Source organism: Schistocerca gregaria, unplaced genomic scaffold, assembly GCF_023897955.1.
Source record: "Schistocerca gregaria isolate iqSchGreg1 unplaced genomic scaffold, iqSchGreg1.2 ptg000691l, whole genome shotgun sequence".
NCBI lineage: Eukaryota > Metazoa > Arthropoda > Insecta > Orthoptera > Acrididae > Schistocerca > Schistocerca gregaria.
The window spans coordinates 193,043-216,204 of record NW_026062071.1 but is presented as its reverse complement, the minus strand read 5'-3'; the positions used below and the strand labels follow the sequence as shown (position 1 = coordinate 216,204).

The following is a 23,162-nucleotide window of genomic DNA, read 5'->3' as shown; positions in this document are numbered from 1 at the left end:
TATATATATATTATTTGTGCAGGATAGTGATAGAGAGGCCGTGTCTTCACGTGCCCGCGACGCTCGTGTGATTGGAGGGCGTCGAAGGGTGTGAATCTGCGACGTGTGTCCGTCTCTCTTTGCCGGTGGTGCGCGTGGGGAGAGCTGGTTGGCGAATGTTCTCGCGCGCAGAAGCCTGGTTTGGCGCGCTTTCTTGGCAGGTCGTTAAGTAGGCCGGTAAGTGTGGATGCCGTCGTCGTAGAAGCTCGAGTTGATATTGTTACGATGAAGGTGAGGAGAGTCCTGCTCGGCGTACTTTTGCCTGTTGATGGAGTGGAGCGACCCTCGAGCGGATTCTAGTTTTTTCTCGAGAGAGATGATTTCTGCTTGCTGTTCGATTTCAGCCTTGATCAGATCGGTGATCTGTCTGTAGCTCTTGATTTGGCGGGGCTCAGGCTCAGGCTCGACCGGCCGACTTCTCAAAATTTGTAGGAGAGCGGCGATTGCCGAAAACACCTTGTTGGACGCCTGGTTAACCTCGGTTTGGTAAGGAGATGTGGGGTCAGGGAATTTTGTCCGGACGGCCATCACGAGCTGACTGGTCATCGTGTTGATCATTCGGAGAGTCGCGATTAGCTTTGGGCTCTCTGCTAGAGACCGATTGCTTCGATAGTCATCGATCACCATTTTGGTCACCTGGACCACGGCTTGGGCAGCGGAGACGAATCCTTCCGACCAAAGCGGGTCGTCATTGTATTTGGGCGTAGGGGTGTTTGGGACTCGGCCTAGTTGAATCAGTTGTTGCTGAGTCACCATGGCCGCCTCTAGGAGAGATTGAACAGCTGTGGTAATTCTGGCGATACAGTTCAAGTAGTCGTCGGCGCGGACGTCATTTTTTAGTTCGTGCGTGAGGTCGGGCAACGCGGATTCTACCCTCAGCTGATTGTTCCTATCGACGATTGCCTGATTCATCAGCTCGTTCGAGAGATCCTTCATCTCCTCCACAAACTGTTTCATCTCTTTCTGAGCTTTCTTTTCAAATTCTGTCTCTTCGAGAGAAGGAGGTGGTACACTGACAGACGTGTTGACAGGTGCGTTGACAGGTGCGTTGACAGGTGCGTTGACAGGTGTATCAATGAGCGCTTCGACCCATTTCTCGAAGTACTCGATCCACTTCAAGACGTCGGCATCCTGGTTCTTGACCGTGTAGAGCTCGGCCGCGTTCGGGGCCCTGCTGTAAAAGTGAGAGAGCTGTTGTAAAAATCCTTTCAGCAGAGCGGCGAACTGGTTCTTAGGTACAGACAGCTCATAGCGGCTCGTTGGCTCGATTTGGTCGATTTGCAAAATCATCCTCTCCAGCATCATGCAGACTCTGAGAGAGGCTAGAAACACGTCCTCTCCATTGAAAATGGCCTTCCTCAGGTCCATGTGGGACTGCTTCAGTTGTGCCAGACATTCCAACAGGCCCAGTTTGTTCGCTCTGTCGTCTTGTGCATAGATGACGCTGTTTTCAGACCTGCTGAGTACGTAGTCTATCTCGTCGAAAGCAATCTTCAGCGCCTTGTCGTACGCGGCTGCGTTGCCGTCCGCCTGCTGGCCACCCTTTGCGTACAGAGACATCGAATCTACCGTGCCAGCATCAACGCGCGCGTCCATTCTCTTGTGACCAGACTCGAAAGGCTCCGGGCCGTAGGGGGCAGGCGGGATCTCAGGCTCCTGAAACTGCGCGCTCGCTGCGTTGTTGGCGGGATCCTGCAGACCCGCAAACCCCATCTGGTTGCCGTTGTCACTCGCGCTGACCCAATCTAACTCGGAAAAAGGGTTACTCGCAAAGGCTCCAGCGTCAAAATCCGGCTTGTGCGTCCAGTACGACTGGACGGGCGCCTCCGACGGCTGAGAACGCCCCGAGTCGGCGTCCATCAAGGGAAAAGGACGAAAATTCACGTCCTCCGGCTCTGCAGGAGGCGCTTGCTGTACGCCTTGCACCCCCCTTTTTATCTGCAGGCGCATGTCCCCCAACTCCTGCTGTGCCATCGAGCGCTCGTCACTGCGAGCAAACGAGCCCGTCTCCGTTGAGCCGAGAGATCGGACCACAACCTCGTCTTGCTTCTGCGCACTCTCCGTCGTCCGTTCGGGTCTTTCCCCCTCCTGTGGGCTGTCTTCACCAACAAAAGAAAGGCAGGCCAACTTGGGAACATTGACGCAAGAATCCGCCAAACGCAAGGACGGTAAACTGTAGAACTTCTGAAGGAGGGCGCACTGAGACTGAATAATCTCCTGGAAATACAACAAGACGTCGTTGTTCGGATCAAGCCTCGAGAGCCTCTTGATCAGGTACAAAGACATAGTGTAAATATTGTAGGAATCTGTCACAATTGGCGCCAGGACTATCTGCTTGCATGGCGACTGGCCCCTGTCGGACGAAAGGGCGTTTTGGAACGTGAGGAGGTTCTTCTGCAACTCCAACAGATGATTCGTAATTAAAAGCCTGCTCAAAAAAAAAAAAAAGTCAGGATCCCACGCACTCTACAAGCCCTGCGATTCGTACATACATGTGCTCCTTTCGCGACTTCAACTCCGCCTTCTGGTAATTAGTTATGGATATGTCGTTGGCTATCTCCGGGTGGTTGTGGTGAAACTCGATCCTCGAAACCAAGTACAGCGCATACTCGAAACACAGACTTCCATACTCTGGAAACAGCCCATCGATTCTCGCGCGTCATAAGTAAGCAAACACAACGGGGAGCGCCAAATAACTCGACACTCGCAAAAATCGAGGACGCGTACCGTCTAAGGAGTGCTTGTAATAGTTTATGAGAGACAGAAAGGTCTTCTTGTAGAGATATGCCTCTGCAGCTACCTGCACACACGCAGAAGAAGGTGGTCAAAACACAGCTCCAAAAGTCGGGCGAATTCGGCAATGCCCACATACATTCGGATGACCATCTAACAGGATTCTGTGTACTATGTAGAGAGACTTCCAACAAGATATTCTTTTTTTGTGGAGCGATCTCCTGAATATCTCTTTCAGAACCGGTACCGATCCCTTTCCTTCGTGAGTGATGAGCACAATACCTGCGAAGAACCGCGTAAATTCATCGTGCTCAATCGAGACGGCGGCGTCGGCTAAGGCGAATGCGTACTGCGCACGTGCTTGAGCTTCGGAGGAACTGGCTTGTTTTTGGTTGCTCTAGCAACTAGCTCTTCGAGGTAAGACAGCATCATAGCTGTCTTGGTAGGACTGTGTAATTTCAGAGCCTAAAATTGTAAAGGATTTTTGAGAAACATTTGCGTATTACAACAGCGGTCCTGCATTCTCAGAGCTGGACGCCATTTGAAAATACAGCTGCCAACCAAACAACTGCATGTTTTTGTGCAAGACCATGGGCTCTACTTCGAGCGCCGCAACCGGTTTCGGATCCAAAAAAGACAGATTGAACGGCGATAGGCGCTCAAGAACGGAACAGCGCCCAAGAGATGCGCGTGCGTGTGTTTTGTGTAGAGTGCAAGGCTGAGGCACAATTCGGAAACCCCTCTCCCATTCATTTACACAATTCCGTGTATATATAGATATGGCCGAGCCAGATAGTGTATAGATAGATATATGTACAACTGTAGAATGACAGCGCGCATCCTCGAGCACACTAGTTCGTGCGGTGCGTGCCAGGCGCGGCGCGGGAATGAAAAATATCCTGAACGACTTCGTCGCCCGCGTGGTGTCGACGGTTTGAAATCAGTGCGCCCGCTGAGAAGAGTGTCTCGCACGCAAACGTGCATGAGTGACGCGCGGTGCTCCCCCCGGCATACCTTGTTCTATGGGTGAGCGCGGAGACACTGGCCACACCGCATGAATGATGGGGACAAAGCACTGAAAACGAGCATGGGGAGGCGACTGAAAAAGGGCTCGTTCGAGTTTATTCTGGGAGCAGTTTGCGTTTGCGGGGTTGTTTACGTATAAAATTTGTCAGCGAACAAGAAAATCATTTTCGAGATCTTTTTTTTTTCTTCAGAGTACCCCTAATCAGACAACACACTGAGCCGCGAAGGTACGTCTACCGATCCCTTTTTAGGATGGCGATCTTCCCCGCACGGGTTGCGTAGGTTTACGACGTATCACACGCTACCGCTGTGCGCGTGTCGTTTTGACTCGGCGGGCCGCGTGCAACGTGAAGTCGATTGAAGCGCGCCCTACGCGATATTTTTTGAGGCTCAAAGCCAACTCTCTGTCCGATGACTGCTGATACGCTTTATTTTGTAGATGTCGAAAAAAAAAAATCATACCGCCCACAATCAATCACGAAAAGACCACCGCAATGGAATTCACAGATTGCGCAAGAAGCCTTTTCAACCACTTAAGGGTGTACGTCTTTTTCTTTTATTTGCGGATCACCGGACACTGCGTTGTAACGTGCATTCTAAGCGGAAATAACCCTTTCTTAGCTGTATCCAAAATACTTGATGAATTTGCGTGCATCTCGAAAATGGGTTAATGTACCAGGCGGTCGTAAAGGCTATTTAGAAAAGAAGGCTCAAAATCTCCGAGAAGCTCAGGCTGCGAAGAAGGCAGCCGCAGCCGGCAAAGAAGAGGACGCCTCGAAAAATAGCACGAAGGCCGAGGCGATGACCGTCGATTAAATTCTGCGAGAAAAGGAATATACAGGTCATCTAGGGCCACACGTGTGACGTGTACACTCTTTTTTTTTTTTTTTTTCTGAGGCGTTGCGTCTTCACCGCCGCCGGCTATGAATGGCGTTTGCCGGTGAGCATTTTTGATTTGCATGGAAATCGCTTCTGACGTGCGAAAAGAGCCGCGTGCGAGTTGCGAAAATTATTAGAATTCCTTTTTTTTTTTGCATTCTTATTTGCGTTTTGACTTTCTGGCGTGCAAAATGGATATACAGCAGCTCTTTGGCGGCGTAAGGTTTCAGTCACAATCTGGTGTTGACAGCCCCGTAACCGATACGGCCGAGACGGTCCACATCTCATCACTAGCGCTTCTCAAGATGCTAAAGCATGGTAGGGGGGAGAAAAAGTGAGGATAATACATTGGGGTCAGGTGCGGGTGCTGATTGCATGCACTTGCACTTGCTTCTGTTTTTAAGGAGGAGGCGCGGAGGCCTTGATATGCTGAGTGGAGAGGGCATTTGTACCACGTCATAACCGTCAAACTTTTTTCAAACGAGGCTCTTCGGCAAGTGTTTGTTCTTCGAGCTGAGAATGTGGAATCTAAGGCGATTTTTTTTTCGATGAACGCATCATACAGGACGTGCGGGTGTTCCCATGGAGGTGATGGGGCTCATGCTGGGAGAATTCGTGGATGATTACACGGTCCGGTGTGTTGGTATGTTTTTGTGCATAGGTTTTTTTTTTTTCAGAGGGGAGTTGATAACGAATATTTTTCAGATGTATTTGCGATGCCTCAGTCGGGGACGGGCGTCTCCGTGGAGGCGGTCGATCCAGTTTTCCAGGCTAAAATGATCGACATGATCAAGCAAACCAACAGGTGTGTTTGTGGAATTTATTATTGTTTTTTTTTTAATGCTTCTGACCCCGGCGAAAACTGCTAGGAACGAAGTTGTGATTGGATGGTACCATAGCCATCCAGGATTTGGGTGTTGGCTGTCGGGCGTGGATATGAGTACTCAGCAGGTACGGTCTATGCATGCGTTTTCATTGAGTGAGACATCACATACCAAACTAGTTTTTTTAGAGTTTCGAGCAGTTGAACCCAAGGGCGGTGGCCGTGGTAGTCGACCCCATTCAGAGCGTGAGAGGAAAAGTTGTGATTGATGCGTTTAGACTTGTCAACTCGCAGCTTTCTGTCCTTGGACAGGAAGCTCGTCAAACAACTAGCAACATTGGGTACTTGCAGAAGCCGTCTATCCAGGCACTTATTCACGGTTTGAATCGTCACTACTATTCTTTAGTGATCAATTATCGAAAGAACGAGCTTGAGCAAAAAATGCTGGCCAACTTGCACAAAAAGAAATGGACAGACGCACTTTCGATGACGCCCTACGACAAGCATGCGAAGTTCAACGAAAACACGGTGGAAAAGATGCTATCGCTGGCTAAGGAGTACTCGAAGGTTGTTCAGGAAGAGGAGGACATTCCTCCCGAGAAACTGTTGGTGCAAAAAGTGGGTAAGCTAGATCCCAAGAAGCATTTGGAACAAGATTTGCAGAAGCTGATGGCATCCAACATCATTCAGAACTTAGGGACGATGCTGAATACAATAGCCATATAGGGTCCGAGCGACGTATGCACAGTTGAGACGCGGTCTGTATAGGGAGGATGAGGCGGTGTTACACGGGAATTTTTATTTTACAATTTAACGCGAATATCGTGTGTCCTCTGTGTATAAATTTTTTTTTTGATTTTTATGAGATAGAGGGTGACTCGCTAGGGGCGACGTAGATGCTAGAGTGAGTGACTTCCACAGAATAGAGGTCGGAGGAGTCTCGCGGCAGGTTAGTTAGATTAGTGAGTTTGAAGGTTGGGAACGGCAGAATTCCAGATTTTAGAGGAATCAAGTTGTGGTCGATCGTGATAGTGTTGCGGGCGTTGACGAAGTGCTTGATGGTTTTTTCGCCGGCGACGGCGAAGCCCGGGGACTCGATTAGTTGAGTGTAGACCGACAAGATACCGTTGGTTTGGTTGGTGAGGTGGATGCGGTGTTCTATGGGGCGTCCTACAGTGCCGCTGGACGAGGTTTCGACGCGCGTCACGAAGGGCGAGGGTTCCGTTTTGAGGTTGGGTCCGGGGGAGGTGTAGGTGACGGTTCTGGGAGTTGTGTGGAAGGGGTAAGTGCGGGTCCAATGGATTTCGAGGGTGCTCGAGAAGTTGTTTACTTGGACGTCTGGGAGAGTGCAGAGGGAGAGGCAGGCGGAGTGGGTGGCGTTTTGGCAGGTGGGGGGGTTGGCTAGGTCGAGGTAGACGGCGTGGTCCTCGGTGGAGGGTGAGCTGGTGCGTTGGGAGAGAGGGGTGATTAGGACGGGTTGGTCGGAGCGGTGGGTGAGTTTGAGGCGGACGAGGTTGATAGGACAGCGGGTCAGAGTTTTGATTTCGGTGACCAGGAAGAGTTGAGAGTTTTGTGGAACAGTGATGAGGGCGTTTGAAGTGGTGGCGGATTGAGACAAGCTGGAAGTCGAGAGGTCGCTCGCGTCGACTGGGGCGGTGGGGGTGCTGTGCTTGCGGTGAGTCTGGTTGTATTTGGGCGAGGGGGAGGAGGCGAGGTCTATTTTTTTGAGAAATTGGTCGTAGAGGTGGGTGTGGACTTGAAGGGGGGTTTTGACGGGAATGCGGAAGTTTTTTTGGATGAAGTCGGAGTGAGTTTCGGTTTCGTAGAAGATCCTGAGGGCGTAATAGAACTCGGCTTCGTAGCAGGGCGCGACGAAGTAGATGATGGACTCGGTTTGGCGGAGGGGGTCGATGGGGTCGAGGGTGGCTTTGTAGGAGGAGGGGGTGGAGGTGCCGCCGGAGCCGTAGAAGGGCATTGATTTTTTTTGGTGAGAGCGAGAGTCGAGGTCGGGGGCGTGTGTGATAAGGTATTTGGACGAGGTTTTGGAGCGGTCTAGGAGGGAGTCGGGGTAGATGGAGAGGTTTACGGTGATGGGGGAGGTGGTTTGGTTTTTGACGGAGACCTTGAGGGGGAAGTGTTCGCTCAGAAACGCGGGTTCTTGGAGTTCGACGGAGAGGCTGATTTCCGGGTTGCGTGCGTGTATGTCGATGATGGGTTGGTGGTCGTGCCACGGTTCCTTTTTTTGTCGGGAGCGAGAGCGGCGGTTGTGGTCTGGGGAGTGAGAGATGGGATGAAGGAAGTCGATGGAGGAGGGGGGTTGGCCGAGGGTTAGAGTTAGAGAGGTGCATTCTATTCTGGAGACGTTAGCGAATTGGAAGGTGAAGGTGTAGGTTTTGGAAGAGTCGGGGGAAAAGAGGAGGTGGTCGCGCGTTTCCGGTTTGTCGGTTGGCGTTTCGCGATTGGGAATCGCCTCGTCGTCGATTAGGGTGACGTCGTACTGAGGGTCGTTGAAAGCCAGAGCGAGCGAGGAGAAGCGGACGTCTGAAGGGAAGCAGCTTTTGACTTCGACGTGGAGTTTGACGTCCGTCCCGATGAAGGCTTTTCTTTGATCGAAATAGACTCGACACTTGAGCAGCTCGTTCTTCGGTTCGTCCTTCGCTTGGGAGTGGACGAGGGGCGCGGACAGCGGCTGCAGATTGAACAGCACGTCCAAGAGCGAGGACAGGGTCGCTGCTTTTTCGGACGCGAAGGATTGCTGGCACCCGCAAGACAAGAGCTCCACGCCGTAACGGAAGAAGTCTTCCCATTTTTCCAGGCGCTTGGAGCATTCGAGACGCTCTCGCAGGGCCGGCATGAGCAGTTCCGTCCATCGGTCCTGGCGGTATATGTGAATGACCTGTTGGTTGACGTCTATGCTCTTCTGGTAGTCCTTCATCAAGTAGTACTCGTGTGCCATTTTGGAAGACAAGTGCGCCAGAATTCTCTTGGTGCCCGACTCGTTCTCGAGGTACGCGTCCCTCGCCTTGGAGAGCAGGCGCACGATGATTTGCGAGTGGTTCGTGTGGATTTCCTGAGCGATGACGACGAGGTACCAGTCGTTCAAATGTGCGCCGATGCAGTCGACGCCGCGCGCGATCAGGCCGTCTCGACGGGACAGCAGGTCGGGGTCCCAGTCGACGAAGGGGTCGAAGACGGTGCGAGAGTTGAGAGAATCAACGTAGCGAGACAACTGGACGTCGACCTTGGAAACGTCCAATATGGACAGCGCGCTCGTCTGACCTATGTACTCGTTGAGTCTGAAATTGCTGGAACAGTCCTCGTCTTGTGTGGAAAAGTAGCTCAGCAGCTCGGCGACCTCTTCTCTGTCCGTGTGGGGCGCGCAGAGCTCGCGCGCGCACTCGCGCCTCGCGATCTGGTGCGTGGCGGCCATCTGGTAGTAATAGCCGGGGTTGGACCAATCGATCCTCCTGCAAGTGGACCCGAGCGAACAACTGAAGTTCGACTGAACGGCGTCGTTCGAGTGGTAAAACGTCTGCAACAACTCGCTGAAAATTCGATATTGCCTCGCCAACCACGCGAAGTGGCGGAACTCGTACTCGGGGTCGCCCACCAACAACCTGTAATAATTGATGTGCTGGTGAAACTGAGATATGGCGCGATCCACGTTCTTTAGCGCCAGGTAGTGATAGCACAACTTGAAAACTATTATCTCGGCAAGCGCCTTCACCTCCTCGAAGTCCTTCCACACCTTCTTGACCTCGAGCAAGTTGTTGTAGGCGGAGGCGTAGTACCTAATGGCCGCCTGAATGTTGGACCTCAGCTCGAAGTAGAAGGCGACCTTGACGTGGTGCCGAATAAACAACTTTATCTGGCTGGACTTGGTGACCTTCTCCTTGTGCTTCTTGACGAACCTAATCTCTTCGAAGTAGTGCTCGTCGGACGCCCGTCTGAGCACCGCCTCGAAACTGAGGGCGGAAGCCGCGCGTCAAAAACCCCACATTTTGGCACTTTCGCAAAACACGCAAGACGTACGTCTTTATCGAGGCGGGCACCTCCTCGACCGGAAAGAAGACGACGTTCTTGGCGTCAATTCCGGACCTGCGCTTGAACGCGGACAGCCTCTCGCTCGCCGCGGCTGGGCGCGACCACGCCGAGTCGTCAGAGCTGCGAAAATTCAGAAGACCAACACAAAAAAAACAAAGAGGGGTTGGGCGTACCTGAACCGCCTGTTTTGAATATCAACAGGACAACCTGTATGTTCCTGGATTTGGCGTTCAAACTAGCAACGTTCCGCGCGAAACACATAACGATGAGACGCTGCGCACTGAAACACACAAATGCCAATGTTTTGACACGTCGTCTCTGCATCAGACTGTCGAACCTACCTTATTGACTCGAGATTTTCCAGGTACTCGTACTCCTTCGTTTTCCAATCCGGGCAGTCCCAGTCGACGACGAACACGATGGCGGACGGAATTTCGTAGCAGACGCGAAAGAGCCAAACGTACGAGAAAATGCCCCTCGGTGGATAGTTAAAAATTTTCTCCTTTTTCCTGGGCGTCACGCTAAAATTGGAGTGCTCGGAGAGGATGAACCGAAAGGAAGGCACCTTGGTGGCATTTTCCAGAAGCTGGTACGATAGGTTTTGCTTGATAATAGAGAGGAGCTCTATGCTCGCTCCCAGAAGCGCAACGAGAGGAGTAAATCTATACCGAATCTCAGACGGATACCCGTCCATGTCAGTGTGAATGGATGCAAACCGCAAGACACAACCACCGGTTGGCTATCATAATAGAATATGAGAGACGCGTGAGCATACGCGAAAAATTTTTTTCCGTTATTTTTTTTTTTTTGCTTCGAGGTCGGCGAGTTTCTCTGGGGCCAACAACAATTCGTCCTTGAGAGAAGGGCGCCGCACGAAAAGTCGAATGCAGCCCGAGAGTCCGAACCTACTCGACGGCTTGTCGTCAAACGACATCGACGAAGCGTTGACCGAGTTTATGGAAGGCATAAAAGACGGAGGAGAGGTTTATTTGATCGATTCCCTCGATTTTGAGCGATACGAGGGGCACCCCTTTCCATCTAGTCCTCGGTGCCAAACAGAGCTTCGTCTGTTGGAGCGATGTGCCAGAATGCATTCCGACAGTACGGAGCCGTGTCAAGAAATTCTGTCTGAGCTACAAAATTGCTCGAGAGAGTTGTACGCGCAAAACAAAAAGGGGTGAGAGGTTCAGCGCCGCGGACTGGCAGTAGGACTGACGAAGCTTGTAAAGTTACGTGAACTGCCGTTTCGACCGACTGCCCAGGCTCCCAGAATTCTGCGAAGAGGAGAAGGCGGCGTACTTTTCGTTGGACATAAAGACCAGCCGAGATGTGCAGACGGCAAAAAAATTATGGGATGACGTGTATTACTGTGCAAAAAAATTAAAATCGGACAATGTTAGAGGGTCGGATTCTATTGGACAGAACGGCGATCACCTGTAGAATGTGATTCACCTCTTAAGAGTGTCAACCGTAGTTGTGAAATTTGAGTATTCTCAGTTCAGTCCCTTCCAAATCCCATTTTTTGGTCGCAAGGTTTAAGCACTCTCTCGCGGCGTTGTACCGCTGTTCTTGCATTCCAACAGGAGAGCTGAGCGTCATTTCCTTCTCGAGGATAGCCGATTCCGTGGTCTCCGCTTAAGAGGTGCGAGGGGTTAGTTAGGGGCGCCGCGAAAACGGAGCGAGCGAAGAGTGAAAAGTTTGTTCGTACTCATGTTGGTTCCCAGAGCGAGAGACAAGATTCCAGAAAGGCCGGAGGTGGCCAGGATATACCACGAGAGCGAGCTCACGTAGGACACGTCCAGGTCTTGAAGATTGAGCCCGCTTTGAGACATGACTTTAAACCCTTGTGTCAGCGAGAACGGAAGTTTTACGGATATGAAGCCGGAAAAAAACCGATCGATCCATGTGAAGAACAGAATATTGGTGACCAGAAACAACAGCTGCTTCTTCATGTTTTCTCCGACGCTTTTAAGGTCGAAAATGGGGGATTCGAGCAGGGCGTCGATTGGACTGTCTAGTTGGTCGTTTTTCTTGTCCAGTTGAAGCAAAATGCCATGGTTAGGATGCGTGAAATACGCTATTCTTTTGTCGCGCGCGCTGGGCGGGATACGCCCGAGGTTTTCGAGCAGGGCTTTTGCCCTGGCGGTTGTTTGACTTCGTAAGAGAACAAAAAAAATCGTATGAATTTGAGGCCGTTTCTGAAAGGGGGGAAAAAAAGGGGGGGAGAAACGCGAGTTTAGGGAGCTTACAGAATGATCACAGAGTGAAAATCTTGTTGCGGTGCTCCAGTGATCCACAGGCAGGTGTAGTGGCGAAGCAGAGAAAGCAGAAAGACGATTGCCACGAGGGGGATGAGCACAAAATCTCTGATTTTGGTGTCCAGAACCAAGTCAGCTGCCAGCATTTCGAGGATAAAAAAAATGGTTTTTTTTTTTTTCCTGTTTCCTTTAGGTGTTTACAGACACAGTTTTGTACAGAGAGGTATCGTCAGGCTGATTTGAGTTGCCTGGTTGATGTTCCACGACGAATCCTTCGAGAACCGGACTAGCACTATATCTGTAGCATCTCTCGGTCGCAGGGAGAGAGGGGGAGGGGAGAAGAAGAAAACATTCTGCGCACAAAAACGATGGCAGGTGGCGGCGCCGCAGGGTGCCAAAGCTTGGCACTTTTGGTTGCCATATTTTTTCTCCACATCTCGTTTTCAGGGAGGAGCGTGCACGCGTCCGGCAAAGTCTCCAACGGCAGCGGGGATGCCGAGTCATGGACATCGAGACTCAACAACACAGTCGGATCAGACATATCGATTTCGACCGTGTCGATCCTGTTGCCTCACAGTTCTGAGGTGTCATTCCGAGTGGATGCATACAATGGGTGCTATAAATGGTACGTGCGCTTGCTCGAGTAGTCGGCGGAGGGCGGCATCGAAAAAAAAATATCAGTCCACGACAGGCCTAACTCAAAAAATATTTGCAGGTCTATGACGACGCCGAGGGTCATCGACATCGAATGCGAACAGGGGCCGTGCTGCACGTTCGTGATAATTCGGTCCGCGCTGCCGAACTTCAAGGGGCTAACCGCCATCAAGCAGGGCAAAGAGAGGCTGAGAACTTGGCTCATAGCAGAGGACCAGGCATCTTCTCGTTCTCTGCGTACCGAAGTGTTCCTCGACAAAATTTCGACCATCTCGATTTCGACTACCACGAGGTTCATGTATAAAGACGACGTCGAGATTTTGAAGATCCAAGCGTACGACGCGGAAGGAAACGTGTTTTCGTCGGTAGAAGGGCTAGACTTCAAGTGGGACATCAGAACCAGTCTGCACTCGATGAGGTCGGTTGCGGAAGCCACGTGGGACGAATACAGCTCGATCATCCAGATTTTGCCGTTCAAGGACCAGCACATCGAAGCGAGCGAAACGCTGTTGAAAATGGAGGCCGCAGGAAGACAGGGAAGCGCGGTCTTGATACGCGCCAACTCGATTGGCAGAGCTAAGGTGACGTGCTACCTCCTGAACCCGGAGTTCGCCGACGTGTCTCCAGCGAGCGTGTCGCTGAGCGTATTGGAGCCGTTGCATCTGCATCCGTCCGCGCCCGTATTCTTGACGTTTTATTCAAAATACCAGTTCACGCTGAAGACGTTTGAAAAAAACAAAATTCGAACCATTTCAATGCCGAACCCACAATACGTCTGGAACTCCAGCAACGAGTCGATATTCACCGTCAATTCGGAAGGACTCGTGTCCACGGCGGGCAAAATGGGATCCGCGAAGGTGGAAGTCAAGTTCGTGTCCGTGGAGGACAACGTCGCGCACGCCGAAGTCTGCGTCGTCGTGCCATCCACCATCGACATCCTCCTCGCCCCGGTCAAAGAGGAGTACTCTCAGCTTTTTGCCAACCACTCCGCCAGAACCTTCTCCCCCTACGTCGTAGAGGGGCTGCTCTACAGCATGGACGTCCAAGTGTCCGATGCCGACGGACACGTCATCTCGTCCACCGATTCGCTGCAGTTCAACGTGTCACTCGACCACAAATTCATCGAAATCAAATCACATTCGCACAACAAGGACCACGTCGAATTCAAACCCGTCTGCGTCGGCGTTTCTCGGAGCCAAATAACCCTTCTGGCATCAAACCTCCGCACTCACGACGACTCCTCCGACAACTCCACCGCGCCCATGCATTGGCCGCCAATACAAAGGGACCAGGACATCCACGTCGTCAAGCCCATCTCCATCTCTCCGAGCGGCGTCAAAAAAATCCTGCTGCCCTACTATCCCGACATCAAACACTCGTTCCAGTTTTCCGTCGAAGGCGGATCCGGCTCCTACATGTGGAGCTCCAGCAACAACCCGGTCGCCACCGTCAACAACAGCGGCCTCATCGTCGCCAACAGGCCGGGACACAGCACGGTCAAGTGCATAGATGACCGACTGACCTACAACAGAGCGCAAGTCGAAGTCATCGTGGCCATCCCCAAATCCATCGCCTTCGTCAAAGGACCGCGCGAGGCGGTCGTCGGCGGATCCCTGTTCCTCTTGGTATCGCTCTACGACAAGCACCTCGACGCGCAAGGCGGTCTGAGCCTCGACAGCGCCATGGCATTCGACAACTGCTCCGCGCTCCCCCTCACCTGGAACCTCACCAACTCGGACGTGTTCGACAAACCCGTCCCCTTCCCCTGCTCCGAACTTCCAGAACAGGCGACCCGCGGCGCGTGCGCGTGCGTCAAACTAACCGCCACCAAAGAAGGACAGGCCAGACTCGTCGTCACCTACTCCCACCTCTCCATAGAAAATTCGAACAAAACCCAAACGCTCACCGCCTCGACCCTCATCAGCGCCTTCCGAGAAGTGAAAATCGACCCACCCTACCTGCTGCTGTCCTACGGCGCCAGCCAGGAAATCCTCATCACGGGCGGACCGCAAACTTGGAACTTCCAAAACCCAGTCATCCCAAACATCATTCCCGCTCACCCGAACCAAGTCCTCATAGAAAAACTCCCGGTCAACAACGTCCCAAACATATGGAAGTACCGCGTCACCTGTCTCCTCCACGGCTCCCAAAACATCACCGTCGTCGTCGGCAACTCGGCCGGCCCCATCAACCCCTACCCCGTCTTCTACGAAGCCCTGCTCCCGTTCTCCTGTCAGTTTCCCGCCGGCATTCTGCTCCACCCCGCAAACGTCCCCGTGAACTCGAGCCACGACTCGCCCAACGTCTCCAAGTGGACCCGAGATCCGGAATCGCTCGCCTCCAACCAATTCTACCAACCCTCCGAAACCGCCCCCGTCTTCCCGGAAATCGGCGCCGCCAGCGGCGTCTGCATCGATCACCTCCTCCCCTTCATCCTCAAAACCGACTTCATATACATGCCCATGCTCGTGTCCGACCTCGGCAAGTACAGAATCCGCACGAACCAAACGCTCCTCTTCAACCTGACCATGTACGACGCCAGCGGACAGAAATTCAACAACTTCTCCTCTCTCGACATCCAGTGGACCTCCAGCAACTCGACGCTCCTCTCAATCGCCGAAACCTCGCGCGAAACCAAAAACCAAAGGGTTCTGAAAATATCCGAAAACGGCGGACAAGTCTACGTCGTCATCAAAGTCAACGGCCTGGACAAAAACTGGACTCACCTCGGCCAACAGTCTCCCCCCTACATGCCGGAGGGCGGCCTCATACGCCAGTTCGAGTTCAACACGGCCAGCAACGTCCGCCTGTCCGCAGAGCGCGTAAGCATCTACAACTACCCCAAGAACACCGTCCGCATAAAGACCATAGACGGCAGCGGATACTACCAACTCACCGTCAACGACACCAAGCTGTTGGAATCTTTCCTCGAGCCGGAAACCAACGACATCGTCGTCAGACCCCTCCAAACCGGCGTGGCCAAACTCACTCTCATAGACCTGTGTCTCAGCGGAAGCGAGCCCGTCCACTGCGTCGTGAGAGTCTCGGACGTTCACAGCATCAAACTGTCCAGTCCCAACATGGTCGAAGTCGGAAAGCGGCTCAAGATGAGCGTGCAAGTGCTCGACAGCGCCGAGCACATGTTCGACCAGTACCAGTTCATGGACCTCAAAGTGCACCTAGAAGGAGAGTCTCTGCTATTCGAGATTCCCGAAACCAGCTTCATTTCGACTTGTCCCAAAAGAAAAGACGGACCGTCCTCCTCCGCCCTCTCCGAATTGGACGGCAATCGAGGCGCGAAGGACCAATGCTATCGAGTCGCGGACGATTCGCACTTCTTGTCCTCCACCCCACTCGACTTCTGGGTCCTGTCCACCGGCGGCTCCGAAATCGTCGCAAGGGCTCTCAATGTCGGCGTTTCCAGCGTGTCCATATCCGTCGTCAACCCCGTATCCGAAACCACTGTGTCCTCCGTTCCCATCCAAGTACATGTATATTCCCCGCTCCGCGTCATCCCCTCCAGCTTGGAGCTGCTCCCCAACGCCTCCTTCCAACTCTACATCTCGGGCGGACCACCGCTCCGCGACAAACTCCTGTTCTCCAGCTCCAACGAAACCGTCGCTCGCGTCAGCCAAGAGGGCATCGTCTCGACGCACAACGTCCTGGGCAGGTCCACCGTCATCGTCACCGTCCACCTGCACTCCAAAGACGAATCCGCCGACCTCTCCGCCGACAACTCCACGCAAACCGTCACCGTCCTCGTCAAAGAACTCAGCGGTATAGCCATCCACGCCTCCACCAACAGAATGCTCGTGGGAGAAGAAATACTCGTTCGCGCCGTCGGACAGGACATGGAATCCCCCTTTGTCTGGAGCAACATAGACCTCTCGTTCAAGTGGGACGTCGTCAACTCCGATATCGCTTCAATCGTCCCCGTCTATTCCGACGCCAACGTCACTCTGGACGAGGAGCGCGGACTCGCCGTAGTCGTCCACGCCGTCTCTCCCGGCACCACCAGGCTCTCCGTCAAAATTCTATCCGGCCCCTCCTCCCTCGTCAACAAATACGCCTCGCTCACCCTAGAGGTCGTCCCGGCCTTGGCACTCGACCACAAACGATCAATCTCCCCATCCACCGTCAAACCCTGTCGCCCAGCTCAACTGCTCCTCGTCCCCAACTCCAGAGTCACCATCACCACCACGTTCCCGGCCTCCTGCGACCTCATATCCGAAGACTCCTCCAGCCACAAACCCGTCACCGAGGACGCCATCGTCTACCTCGACCAAAAATCAAAGCAACTCGTCTCCAAAGGCGTCGCCGGACTCTCTATCCTGCGCCTCAAGGAACCTCAAGACCAATCCGTCACACTCATCAAAGTCAGCGTCAAACCAATCCACCATATAGAACTCAGACCCAGGTCTCCCGTCTCTCAAGAAATCCCCGTAGGAAGCTACGCAGACTTCGACATCATCCTCCGCGACCAACTCGCTCAACCCTTCGACTCCTACGATGGCACGCCCTTCGAGTGGTTCACCAACAAACAAGACATGATATCCGTAGAAGTGCTTCACCCCCCAGAGTCCGAACTTCGCCAAATCCTCAGGATCAAAGGACTCCGACCGGGCAAACTTATCCTCCAGGTCTCCGTTGTCACCGATCACTCCTCACCATATCGACTCGCCCAAAACAACACTCAAGACCAACCCTCCATCTCGCCTTCTCCTACCAACTCCGTCTCTCCGCAGCGAATCAAACCAAGCAACTTCCAACACTACCAATACGTTCTGGTCTCCAACGCCGTTCTCCCTCAACACCCCCTTCGTCCACCTCGGCGGCACCATCCAATTCAATACCTCCTTTTCGCACAACACCTCTACCTACAGGCGCGTCTGGAGCACCTCCGACGAACAAGTCTTGCGTATAGACCCCATCACAGGCCTCGCTACCGCTCTCTCTCCCGGCAAAGCCTTCATCTACCACAACTCCAGCGTCCACACACTCACCTCCGCTCAGGTCGTCCACGTCTCCCATGTCGAATTCCTCAAAGGAAACTGCACCAACCTCTCCAACCTCAACTACTTCGTCCCCGCCGACCCCTACAACCCTGAAGCCAGACCCTTCTCCACCCGCTGTCTGCTGCCATTCAAACTCCTCGACTCACTCCAACGAGAAATAACCGACTCTCCGCCCTATATCCACCACAACCTGTCCGTCCACTGCAGCACCGAACAAACCCTCCTCGTCAACGTCACCACCTCCCCTTCACGAACAACCAAAACCGACAACCAAGCCTCGCCATTCGCCTGCTCCATAGAAGTCCTCCCGCCCGACAAAAAAACAGAACCAATCATGCGGGAAAACATCCTCATCTCTGTCAAACTCTCCAACCCCTCCTTCACCTCCAACAACACCTTCAACCTCACTCTACCCTTCACCTCCGCCTTCTTCATCAAAGGGCCACTCGACGTTCACCTCTCTCCCAGCCACCCCTCCACTGTCGTCGAAGTCCTTTCCCCCCAACCACTCAACACCCTCAACAATAACCCCTCGCTCATCACCGTGAAAATCATAAAATCCGTTCATCAAAAACACCTTCACCTCTACGAAATCAAAGTCCACGGCATCGTCGATCCCTTCACCGGACTCAATGTCACCTTCTCCAACCCCGACACCCAACAAACTAAAAACGTCACCGTCTCCTACTCTCGTAAATGGCCACACAAACCGCTTCAGAGCCAAAACACCGAGCTCGTCCAAAAAGAATCCAGCATTTCATTCTTCTGGACCGCCATCATCTTTTGTACCCTCGTCGTCACGGTCGCCTATGTCTTCAGTATACTCAGGTCCGAACACAACGTCTTCTTCACTCCAAACACCAACGTTCGCCCGAGAAACGACGTCACCAGTCGCAAATTCCCAGTCACCCCAACTCGCACCAGAGCCAACCAAACACAAAGCCCACAACTCAGATCCAACTTCTCAGCCTATTAACTCGCAATCCTCAATCCCCCCCTTGAAATAAAATAAAACGGCCCTCTCTCGCCAAAAAACGCTCTCCTTCTTTTCTAAACCTCCCACAGAAAAACGAACACCTTCTGACTCGACCCTATACGCGACCTGTTCCTCTTCACCCCGTGACTCCAAAAAACTCCAACGTACATTTTAGCCTCGAGCTTTTTTGGACTCGCGCGGCTCTTCACGCGGCAAGCATCATCCCCAAGAACAATCCCCTCGATGTGAGCCCCCTCCTTCACACTCCCTAACGTCCGATACATGCGATGAGGCACCGCTCCTGTAGACACCCATCATCCACGCAGAAAACTTCAATCTAACATTCCGCAAAAAACTGGTGGAAATTCGGATGTCTCTCACTCAGACGAAACCATCGTTCTTATCGCTTCCGTACGAGATGTCGGCGTTGTAACAGCAAACATTTGAAATAGATAATAATTTCTGGTAATTTCCATAAATTTTGTACGGCACTCGTGACGTCTACAAAAAGGGGTCTGCCTTAGACAGAGCAAAGGTGTCATGAAAGATAAGCTCTGGAGTCGGTTTCCAAGAGTCGCGTATATGGTGTTGACAAAACTCCGTCCTCAAGGAAGACCAATACACCAGGATCCAAGTGCTCGATGCGAATGACAAATTTCAAAAAAGACCTAATTATAAAAAAACGGCCATTTTGACGCGATGACTGCCGAACTCACCGCACAGCCTTCTGACAGCGCGCCGCAGGTAACTGCGTTTTAGCGATAGAATTTATTTTATTCGTTCTCAAAGCGCGCGTCAACGCACCCTCCTAGTTTCCCCTCATTATTTCGTCCACACATTTTCTACAGTTCTGTCCCCTATTCGATTCAGCCTGAGCCCAGTCCGTATGCACAGGAATCGACTAATCAATCCACTTTGTTTTCTGTTAAAGAGGATATTAGTGTAAAGGTGTCTGGACCATAGTTTAGGACAAATTGCTTGTTGTTCACATACCTTTAGATAGCGATGAATGTAGTACACCTGTAGGACGCTGGATAGCATGAGCAAGGTGATCAATAACAAAGAGAGCCAAACTACGCGGAAATTGAGAGTTTCTAAAAAGAGGGTTGGTTAGACTTCCAATTAAAAAAGCAGACGTCATCCAACTTGCAAACATTGGCCATACCTGTTACTGCCTTATGATTAAGTTTGCGTTCTTTATCACGCGTTGCTTCTAATTGAATTTCTTCAACCGTGGATTTGATAGACTGCAACACCTCCTCAATTGGTGCTATATCTTGTTGTTCATCTCTGATCTGAGGGAAAGTTTCTACGTTGGCGACCAATTCAATAAGCCGTTTTTTTCTCACTTACCAAAAAAAAAAAGTGCGCCAGAACCACCGCAATGTCAGTACTGGCTGTCATATTCCCGCCTAGAAACAAAACCGACGAACTTTCTACACTGCCCTGCGCCAGATAATTGTTGATAAAGCAGTATCTATATTCACCTTCGGTGTCTGCGGAAAAGGTAAAAGTAGCATTTCCTTGTACGTTCTCTGAGTAATGTAGAGTTTTCGAGTTGTCGGACTCAACCTTTCAAAAAACGATGTGATCAATATGCTGTCGCTGCTGCATGCAATTTCTTTCGTCACGAAGGGCCTTATCGAGCCTTGAGTCCTAGCAAAGACGCATACCCAAAATTTCAGTTGCATCGAAGGATTTGCATAGGCTGAAACGAAGCCTGTGATAATTGTATGAGCTGCCAGATCCTCTCGAAAACAGCGGACGTATTCTGGCAGTAACTCAAATTTGAAAGCCACGGCACATTGACTCAAAAAAAGCAGACATAAAAGGGATAGGACGCATGACCGGAGAGCCATGGGTGGTGAGATAAAAAGCGATGCAAAGTTTTTTGGTGAGAACGATTTTGTAAATCAATACAAAAAAAAAAAAAGCTAGCTCCAGCTGCAGAAATCTGAGCGTACATGTTCAAGGTAGCATTCGAAATGTTTGTGTACATTACGCGGCACACCCCCGTCAGAACACAGACGTGCCTGGCAGTAAATCACAATTCAGCGCATAGATTGAAGGAGCACATGAGTCGCTGGAGAGAGGCGAAGATTCGACACGAGGTTTTTAAGGGGTTCAAAGAGAGATTGGGCGCCCAAGTTAACAAAACTAGTAACAACAGACTGGACAATCGCGTCACTGACTTCGTCAGGATGGCACGTTATCCATTCTGCCAAAATTTGCAGTGCAAGCGTTGTGTCTGCATGTCTTATAGCAGAAATCAAGAGAACATTGAATGTCGGACTGCTGGGCGTCAAGCCGAGTTGGCTCATGAGCAGCAACAAACGCTCATCCACATTTCCACCAAGGGCACGGTACTCGAATGTTTTGCTGTCTGGTACCATCCTTGGATTGTAGCTAGGTGATAGCATCGAAATTCCTTCTGGCACGAGCGGCGACGATGGGTCGTTAGTGCAGAGAGAAACCGACTGGTTAATCTCGCCAAGAGTGTCAGTTACGGAGGTGGTGGTGTCTGCATTCATCACACTCGTTCCACCATCGATCATGTGGAGATTGCTCTGATTTGAGCACGAATTTGCAGAATATCGCGTTCGAACCGCACGTTCCACCACTGTGTTGAAAACCCGAACCATGTAGTTGATGTTCGGTCGGCCCTTTTGTAGCAGGACCGCCTGAAACAAGAGGTTGACAGAAGATGTATCTAAAAATAGCTCATCCGCTTTGTGGCGAAAAAGCACAATAACTTCATCTAACATGTCAAAGCGCAGCAACGTATCCATTACCAAGTTGACCGAATTCACATCCCACGAACAGTCTATGTTTTCGTATTGGCCAACCAGTCCTGATAGATACAATTTGTTTTTTGCAGTGGGTGGTATTTGAGAAAACACGCGTCTGAATAGCGCGTGATAAAGCTGAGGGCTTGAGAAGTTCCAGCTAAAGGCGTTTGCAGATATCTCTATCGTTTCATCTGCACTGCACTTTGCAGACAGTTGGACGAGGGCATCAAAAGTGTCAGCGGAGGGTGCGCAGGAATAAGAATTCAGAAATGCTTCTTTTCCTGCTGCAGGTTCGAGATATTTGTGTTTTAGAAGCGCGTTGCACACGCGAGTGCTGACTGACCCGGCCTTCTGCAGCACCTCGAGATAGCGAGCGATTTTCGCGCGGTCTGGATTAGGATTTCTCAAGTGAGCCAAGGTGAGGCTTTCACAGTACAGCAGCTCGACCGAGTCTTGTGAACAATGGCTGTGTATGCCTCTTTTGAAAACAGATTGGAAAACAGATTCAACACATTCTACCTCACCCTTTTGGGCCCAGTAGTGGGCCAAACACAATTGACTGCGGAAATAGGCACGTGGGCATTCGAGAGAGTTTGCGAGATGAGTTGCTCCCTCGACATCTTGTAGGTCGAGATAAGTTCGAGTCAGAATTTCGCCGGTGAGCGCCAGGGCTCTGGTATTCAGAGCCTCCCCCGCGGGAAGGTTTTCGCGCTGTTCCTGAAGCTTACAGCGAAGCTCGCGGGCGCGGATCGAGTCTCCAAGGTACGTAGCGAGTTGAAAAAGCAGAAGTGTTCTCAGTAGTTGGTGAGAAGGATGTGAGAAAAAAGAATTGATGGCCGAAAACCCACAAAGTACTCGGTGTGCGAGTTTGGGTTGGTATCGAGCCAGGAGGGTTGCGAGTTCGAGTGCGGCGAATCGTTGATGAGAGGCGGCCTGATGGGAGAGCACCTCTGTGGTCAGGTGGCGGTTTAGGATGCGAACGACACAGTGCAGGAGGTCAGGCCGAGTACAGCTCTCGAACGAGGCATGTGCCAAATCCCAAATGACGCTGTAGTCGTCGACCGAGATGGGGATGCTCTGTGAGTGGCAAGCGCCGAGAAATTTTAGCAGGAATGGCGTGTCGCGCGTTTCGACGGCGGAGGAGATGACGTAGCTGCAAATGCTTGCAAGATTGCCAAGTTGACGTGACCGACTCAAAAAGTCGGACAGAGAGCCGCTCGATAGTTTGAGCTCGTGGTAAGCGCTGAGTCGCGACAGGCTGGAGGCGCATCTGACCGACAGGTGAGCGCAGTCGCGCTCGAGAGAACGCGCGGTGAAGTCGGGTGGCGATACGGCTTGCGCCGGGCCGGAGTGAACACGGCGCGAGGAGCTGGTCACCCGCAGACTAGGAGGACGGGACCTCGTGTAGCGGAGCGGGCGTGTCTAGCGCACGATTGAGGGGTCAGTGTGTGCACGAGAGCGGGTTGGAAACGTCGAGAATGTGTGTCAACGTAACGCACAGCGGAACTATGTGTACGAGTGTGTGAGCGATGTCCTAACAGCAAAACACAACCTGCTTTTTGAAAAAAATAATAACAACTGGGCTTGGTCATTTTGCAGTCGTGACAGATTTTGTGTTTCTCGCGTTTTTGTTTGATTGGGAGAGCGCGGTGTCACGTTCTTCAAGGAATTTGGAAGTGTGGCGCGAGAGGTCCCCCTGGAAAGCGCGCTAGATGGCGTGATGAAGGGAGAAGGGTTATTGACGAGCTCGTTTGATAGAAAGAAAAATTCTGCGGAATTTTTTATTTTTTTATAGGAAATGAGAGCAAAGTAGATCACAATCTCGTCTGGATTGAAGGCTGAGCTATCGAGCTTTGCGTTCAAAATTTTTGGTACGATGTCCAATGTTTTTGATCAATGGTATTTGAATGCTGGCGAGAGAGGGCG

The 23,162-nt window shown here is 51.8% G+C and overlaps 6 protein-coding genes across 7 annotated transcripts; 2 read left to right on the top strand and 4 right to left on the bottom strand.

Annotated features, from left to right (window-relative positions):
• Positions 1 to 32: 32 nt before the first annotated feature.
• On the bottom strand, positions 33 to 3,214 carry LOC126319865 (huntington interacting protein related 1-like). Its single transcript, XM_049993552.1, has 5 exons — positions 3,123 to 3,214; positions 2,912 to 3,054; positions 2,767 to 2,839; positions 2,532 to 2,670; positions 33 to 2,467 (listed from the first exon to the last, which is right to left on the bottom strand). Exons 1-5 carry the CDS (start codon positions 3,202 to 3,204, stop codon positions 205 to 207), a joined length of 2,700 nt encoding a protein of 899 aa, XP_049849509.1. The 5' UTR covers positions 3,205 to 3,214; the 3' UTR covers positions 33 to 204.
• Positions 3,215 to 4,839: 1,625 nt separating this feature from the next.
• LOC126319864 (uncharacterized) lies at positions 4,840 to 6,329 on the top strand. The gene is made up of 5 exons (XM_049993551.1): positions 4,840 to 4,995; positions 5,243 to 5,320; positions 5,383 to 5,482; positions 5,547 to 5,628; positions 5,690 to 6,329. The coding sequence occupies exons 1-5, from the start codon at positions 4,869 to 4,871 to the stop codon at positions 6,224 to 6,226; spliced, it is 924 nt and encodes a 307-aa protein (XP_049849508.1). The 5' UTR covers positions 4,840 to 4,868; the 3' UTR covers positions 6,227 to 6,329.
• Positions 6,268 to 10,300, bottom strand: LOC126319863 (trafficking protein particle complex subunit 11-like). The gene is made up of 4 exons (XM_049993550.1): positions 9,886 to 10,300; positions 9,718 to 9,779; positions 9,533 to 9,635; positions 6,268 to 9,465 (listed from the first exon to the last, which is right to left on the bottom strand). Exons 1-4 carry the CDS (start codon positions 10,236 to 10,238, stop codon positions 6,360 to 6,362), a joined length of 3,624 nt encoding a protein of 1,207 aa, XP_049849507.1. The 5' UTR covers positions 10,239 to 10,300; the 3' UTR covers positions 6,268 to 6,359.
• A 697-nt stretch (positions 10,301 to 10,997) lies between these two features.
• Positions 10,998 to 11,576, bottom strand: LOC126319862 (uncharacterized). The gene is made up of 2 exons (XM_049993549.1): positions 11,253 to 11,576; positions 10,998 to 11,178 (listed from the first exon to the last, which is right to left on the bottom strand). The coding sequence occupies exons 1-2, from the start codon at positions 11,494 to 11,496 to the stop codon at positions 11,009 to 11,011; spliced, it is 414 nt and encodes a 137-aa protein (XP_049849506.1). The 5' UTR covers positions 11,497 to 11,576; the 3' UTR covers positions 10,998 to 11,008.
• Positions 11,577 to 11,817: 241 nt separating this feature from the next.
• On the top strand, positions 11,818 to 19,129 carry LOC126319860 (nuclear pore membrane glycoprotein 210-like). The gene is made up of 2 exons (XM_049993546.1): positions 11,818 to 12,427; positions 12,518 to 19,129. Exons 1-2 carry the CDS (start codon positions 12,171 to 12,173, stop codon positions 17,562 to 17,564), a joined length of 5,304 nt encoding a protein of 1,767 aa, XP_049849503.1. The 5' UTR covers positions 11,818 to 12,170; the 3' UTR covers positions 17,565 to 19,129.
• Positions 19,130 to 19,133: 4 nt separating this feature from the next.
• LOC126319861 (transmembrane emp24 domain-containing protein A-like) lies at positions 19,134 to 22,976 on the bottom strand. Of its 2 annotated transcripts, none has more exons than XR_007557765.1 (6): positions 20,121 to 20,300; positions 19,881 to 20,019; positions 19,613 to 19,795; positions 19,441 to 19,541; positions 19,252 to 19,369; positions 19,134 to 19,171 (listed from the first exon to the last, which is right to left on the bottom strand). XR_007557765.1 is itself a non-coding variant. In XM_049993547.1 (6 exons), exons 2-6 carry the CDS (start codon positions 20,304 to 20,306, stop codon positions 19,349 to 19,351), a joined length of 630 nt encoding a protein of 209 aa, XP_049849504.1. In that variant the 5' UTR covers positions 20,307 to 22,658; positions 22,736 to 22,976; the 3' UTR covers positions 19,173 to 19,348. The 2 variants fall into 2 exon arrangements, 1 of the variants encoding a protein (XP_049849504.1); XM_049993547.1 differs by lacking the exon at positions 19,134 to 19,171 and adding an exon at positions 22,736 to 22,976 and having other exon boundaries at positions 19,173 to 19,369; positions 20,121 to 22,658.
• Between the last annotated feature and the right edge of the window lie 186 nt (positions 22,977 to 23,162).

What these genes read in the sequence shown, in the direction of transcription:
- LOC126319865 (XM_049993552.1), bottom strand. Translation starts at nt 3,204, where the DNA reads ATGATGCTGTCTTACCTCGAAGAGCTAGTTGCTAGAGCAACCAAAAAC. An exon ending in GAAGCTCAAGCACGTGCGCA is followed by an intron (nt 3,055 to 3,122) that starts GTACGCATTCGC and finishes GGTTCTTCGCAG; the next exon opens with GTATTGTGCTCATCACTCAC. An exon ending in TGTTAGATGGTCATCCGAAT is followed by an intron (nt 2,840 to 2,911) that starts GTATGTGGGCAT and finishes GCGTGTGTGCAG; the next exon opens with GTAGCTGCAGAGGCATATCT.
- LOC126319864 (XM_049993551.1), top strand. Translation starts at nt 4,869, where the DNA reads ATGGATATACAGCAGCTCTTTGGCGGCGTAAGGTTTCAGTCACAATCT. An exon ending in TCTCAAGATGCTAAAGCATG is followed by an intron (nt 4,996 to 5,242) that starts GTAGGGGGGAGA and finishes CGCATCATACAG; the next exon opens with GACGTGCGGGTGTTCCCATG. An exon ending in TGGATATGAGTACTCAGCAG is followed by an intron (nt 5,629 to 5,689) that starts GTACGGTCTATG and finishes TAGTTTTTTTAG; the next exon opens with AGTTTCGAGCAGTTGAACCC.
- LOC126319863 (XM_049993550.1), bottom strand. Translation starts at nt 10,238, where the DNA reads ATGGACGGGTATCCGTCTGAGATTCGGTATAGATTTACTCCTCTCGTT. An exon ending in ATTCAAAACAGGCGGTTCAG is followed by an intron (nt 9,636 to 9,717) that starts GTACGCCCAACC and finishes GGTCGCGCCCAG; the next exon opens with CCGCGGCGAGCGAGAGGCTG. An exon ending in GTGCCCGCCTCGATAAAGAC is followed by an intron (nt 9,466 to 9,532) that starts GTACGTCTTGCG and finishes TTCCGCCCTCAG; the next exon opens with TTTCGAGGCGGTGCTCAGAC.
- LOC126319862 (XM_049993549.1), bottom strand. Translation starts at nt 11,496, where the DNA reads ATGAAGAAGCAGCTGTTGTTTCTGGTCACCAATATTCTGTTCTTCACA. An exon ending in CGCTCTGGGAACCAACATGA is followed by an intron (nt 11,179 to 11,252) that starts GTACGAACAAAC and finishes GCACCTCTTAAG; the next exon opens with CGGAGACCACGGAATCGGCT.
- LOC126319860 (XM_049993546.1), top strand. Translation starts at nt 12,171, where the DNA reads ATGGCAGGTGGCGGCGCCGCAGGGTGCCAAAGCTTGGCACTTTTGGTT. An exon ending in TACAATGGGTGCTATAAATG is followed by an intron (nt 12,428 to 12,517) that starts GTACGTGCGCTT and finishes AAATATTTGCAG; the next exon opens with GTCTATGACGACGCCGAGGG.
- LOC126319861 (XM_049993547.1), bottom strand. Translation starts at nt 20,306, where the DNA reads ATGGCTCTCCGGTCATGCGTCCTATCCCTTTTATGTCTGCTTTTTTTG. An exon ending in CGATGCAACTGAAATTTTGG is followed by an intron (nt 20,020 to 20,120) that starts GTATGCGTCTTT and finishes GTTTTTTGAAAG; the next exon opens with GTTGAGTCCGACAACTCGAA. An exon ending in TAATCATAAGGCAGTAACAG is followed by an intron (nt 19,542 to 19,612) that starts GTATGGCCAATG and finishes CCCTCTTTTTAG; the next exon opens with AAACTCTCAATTTCCGCGTA.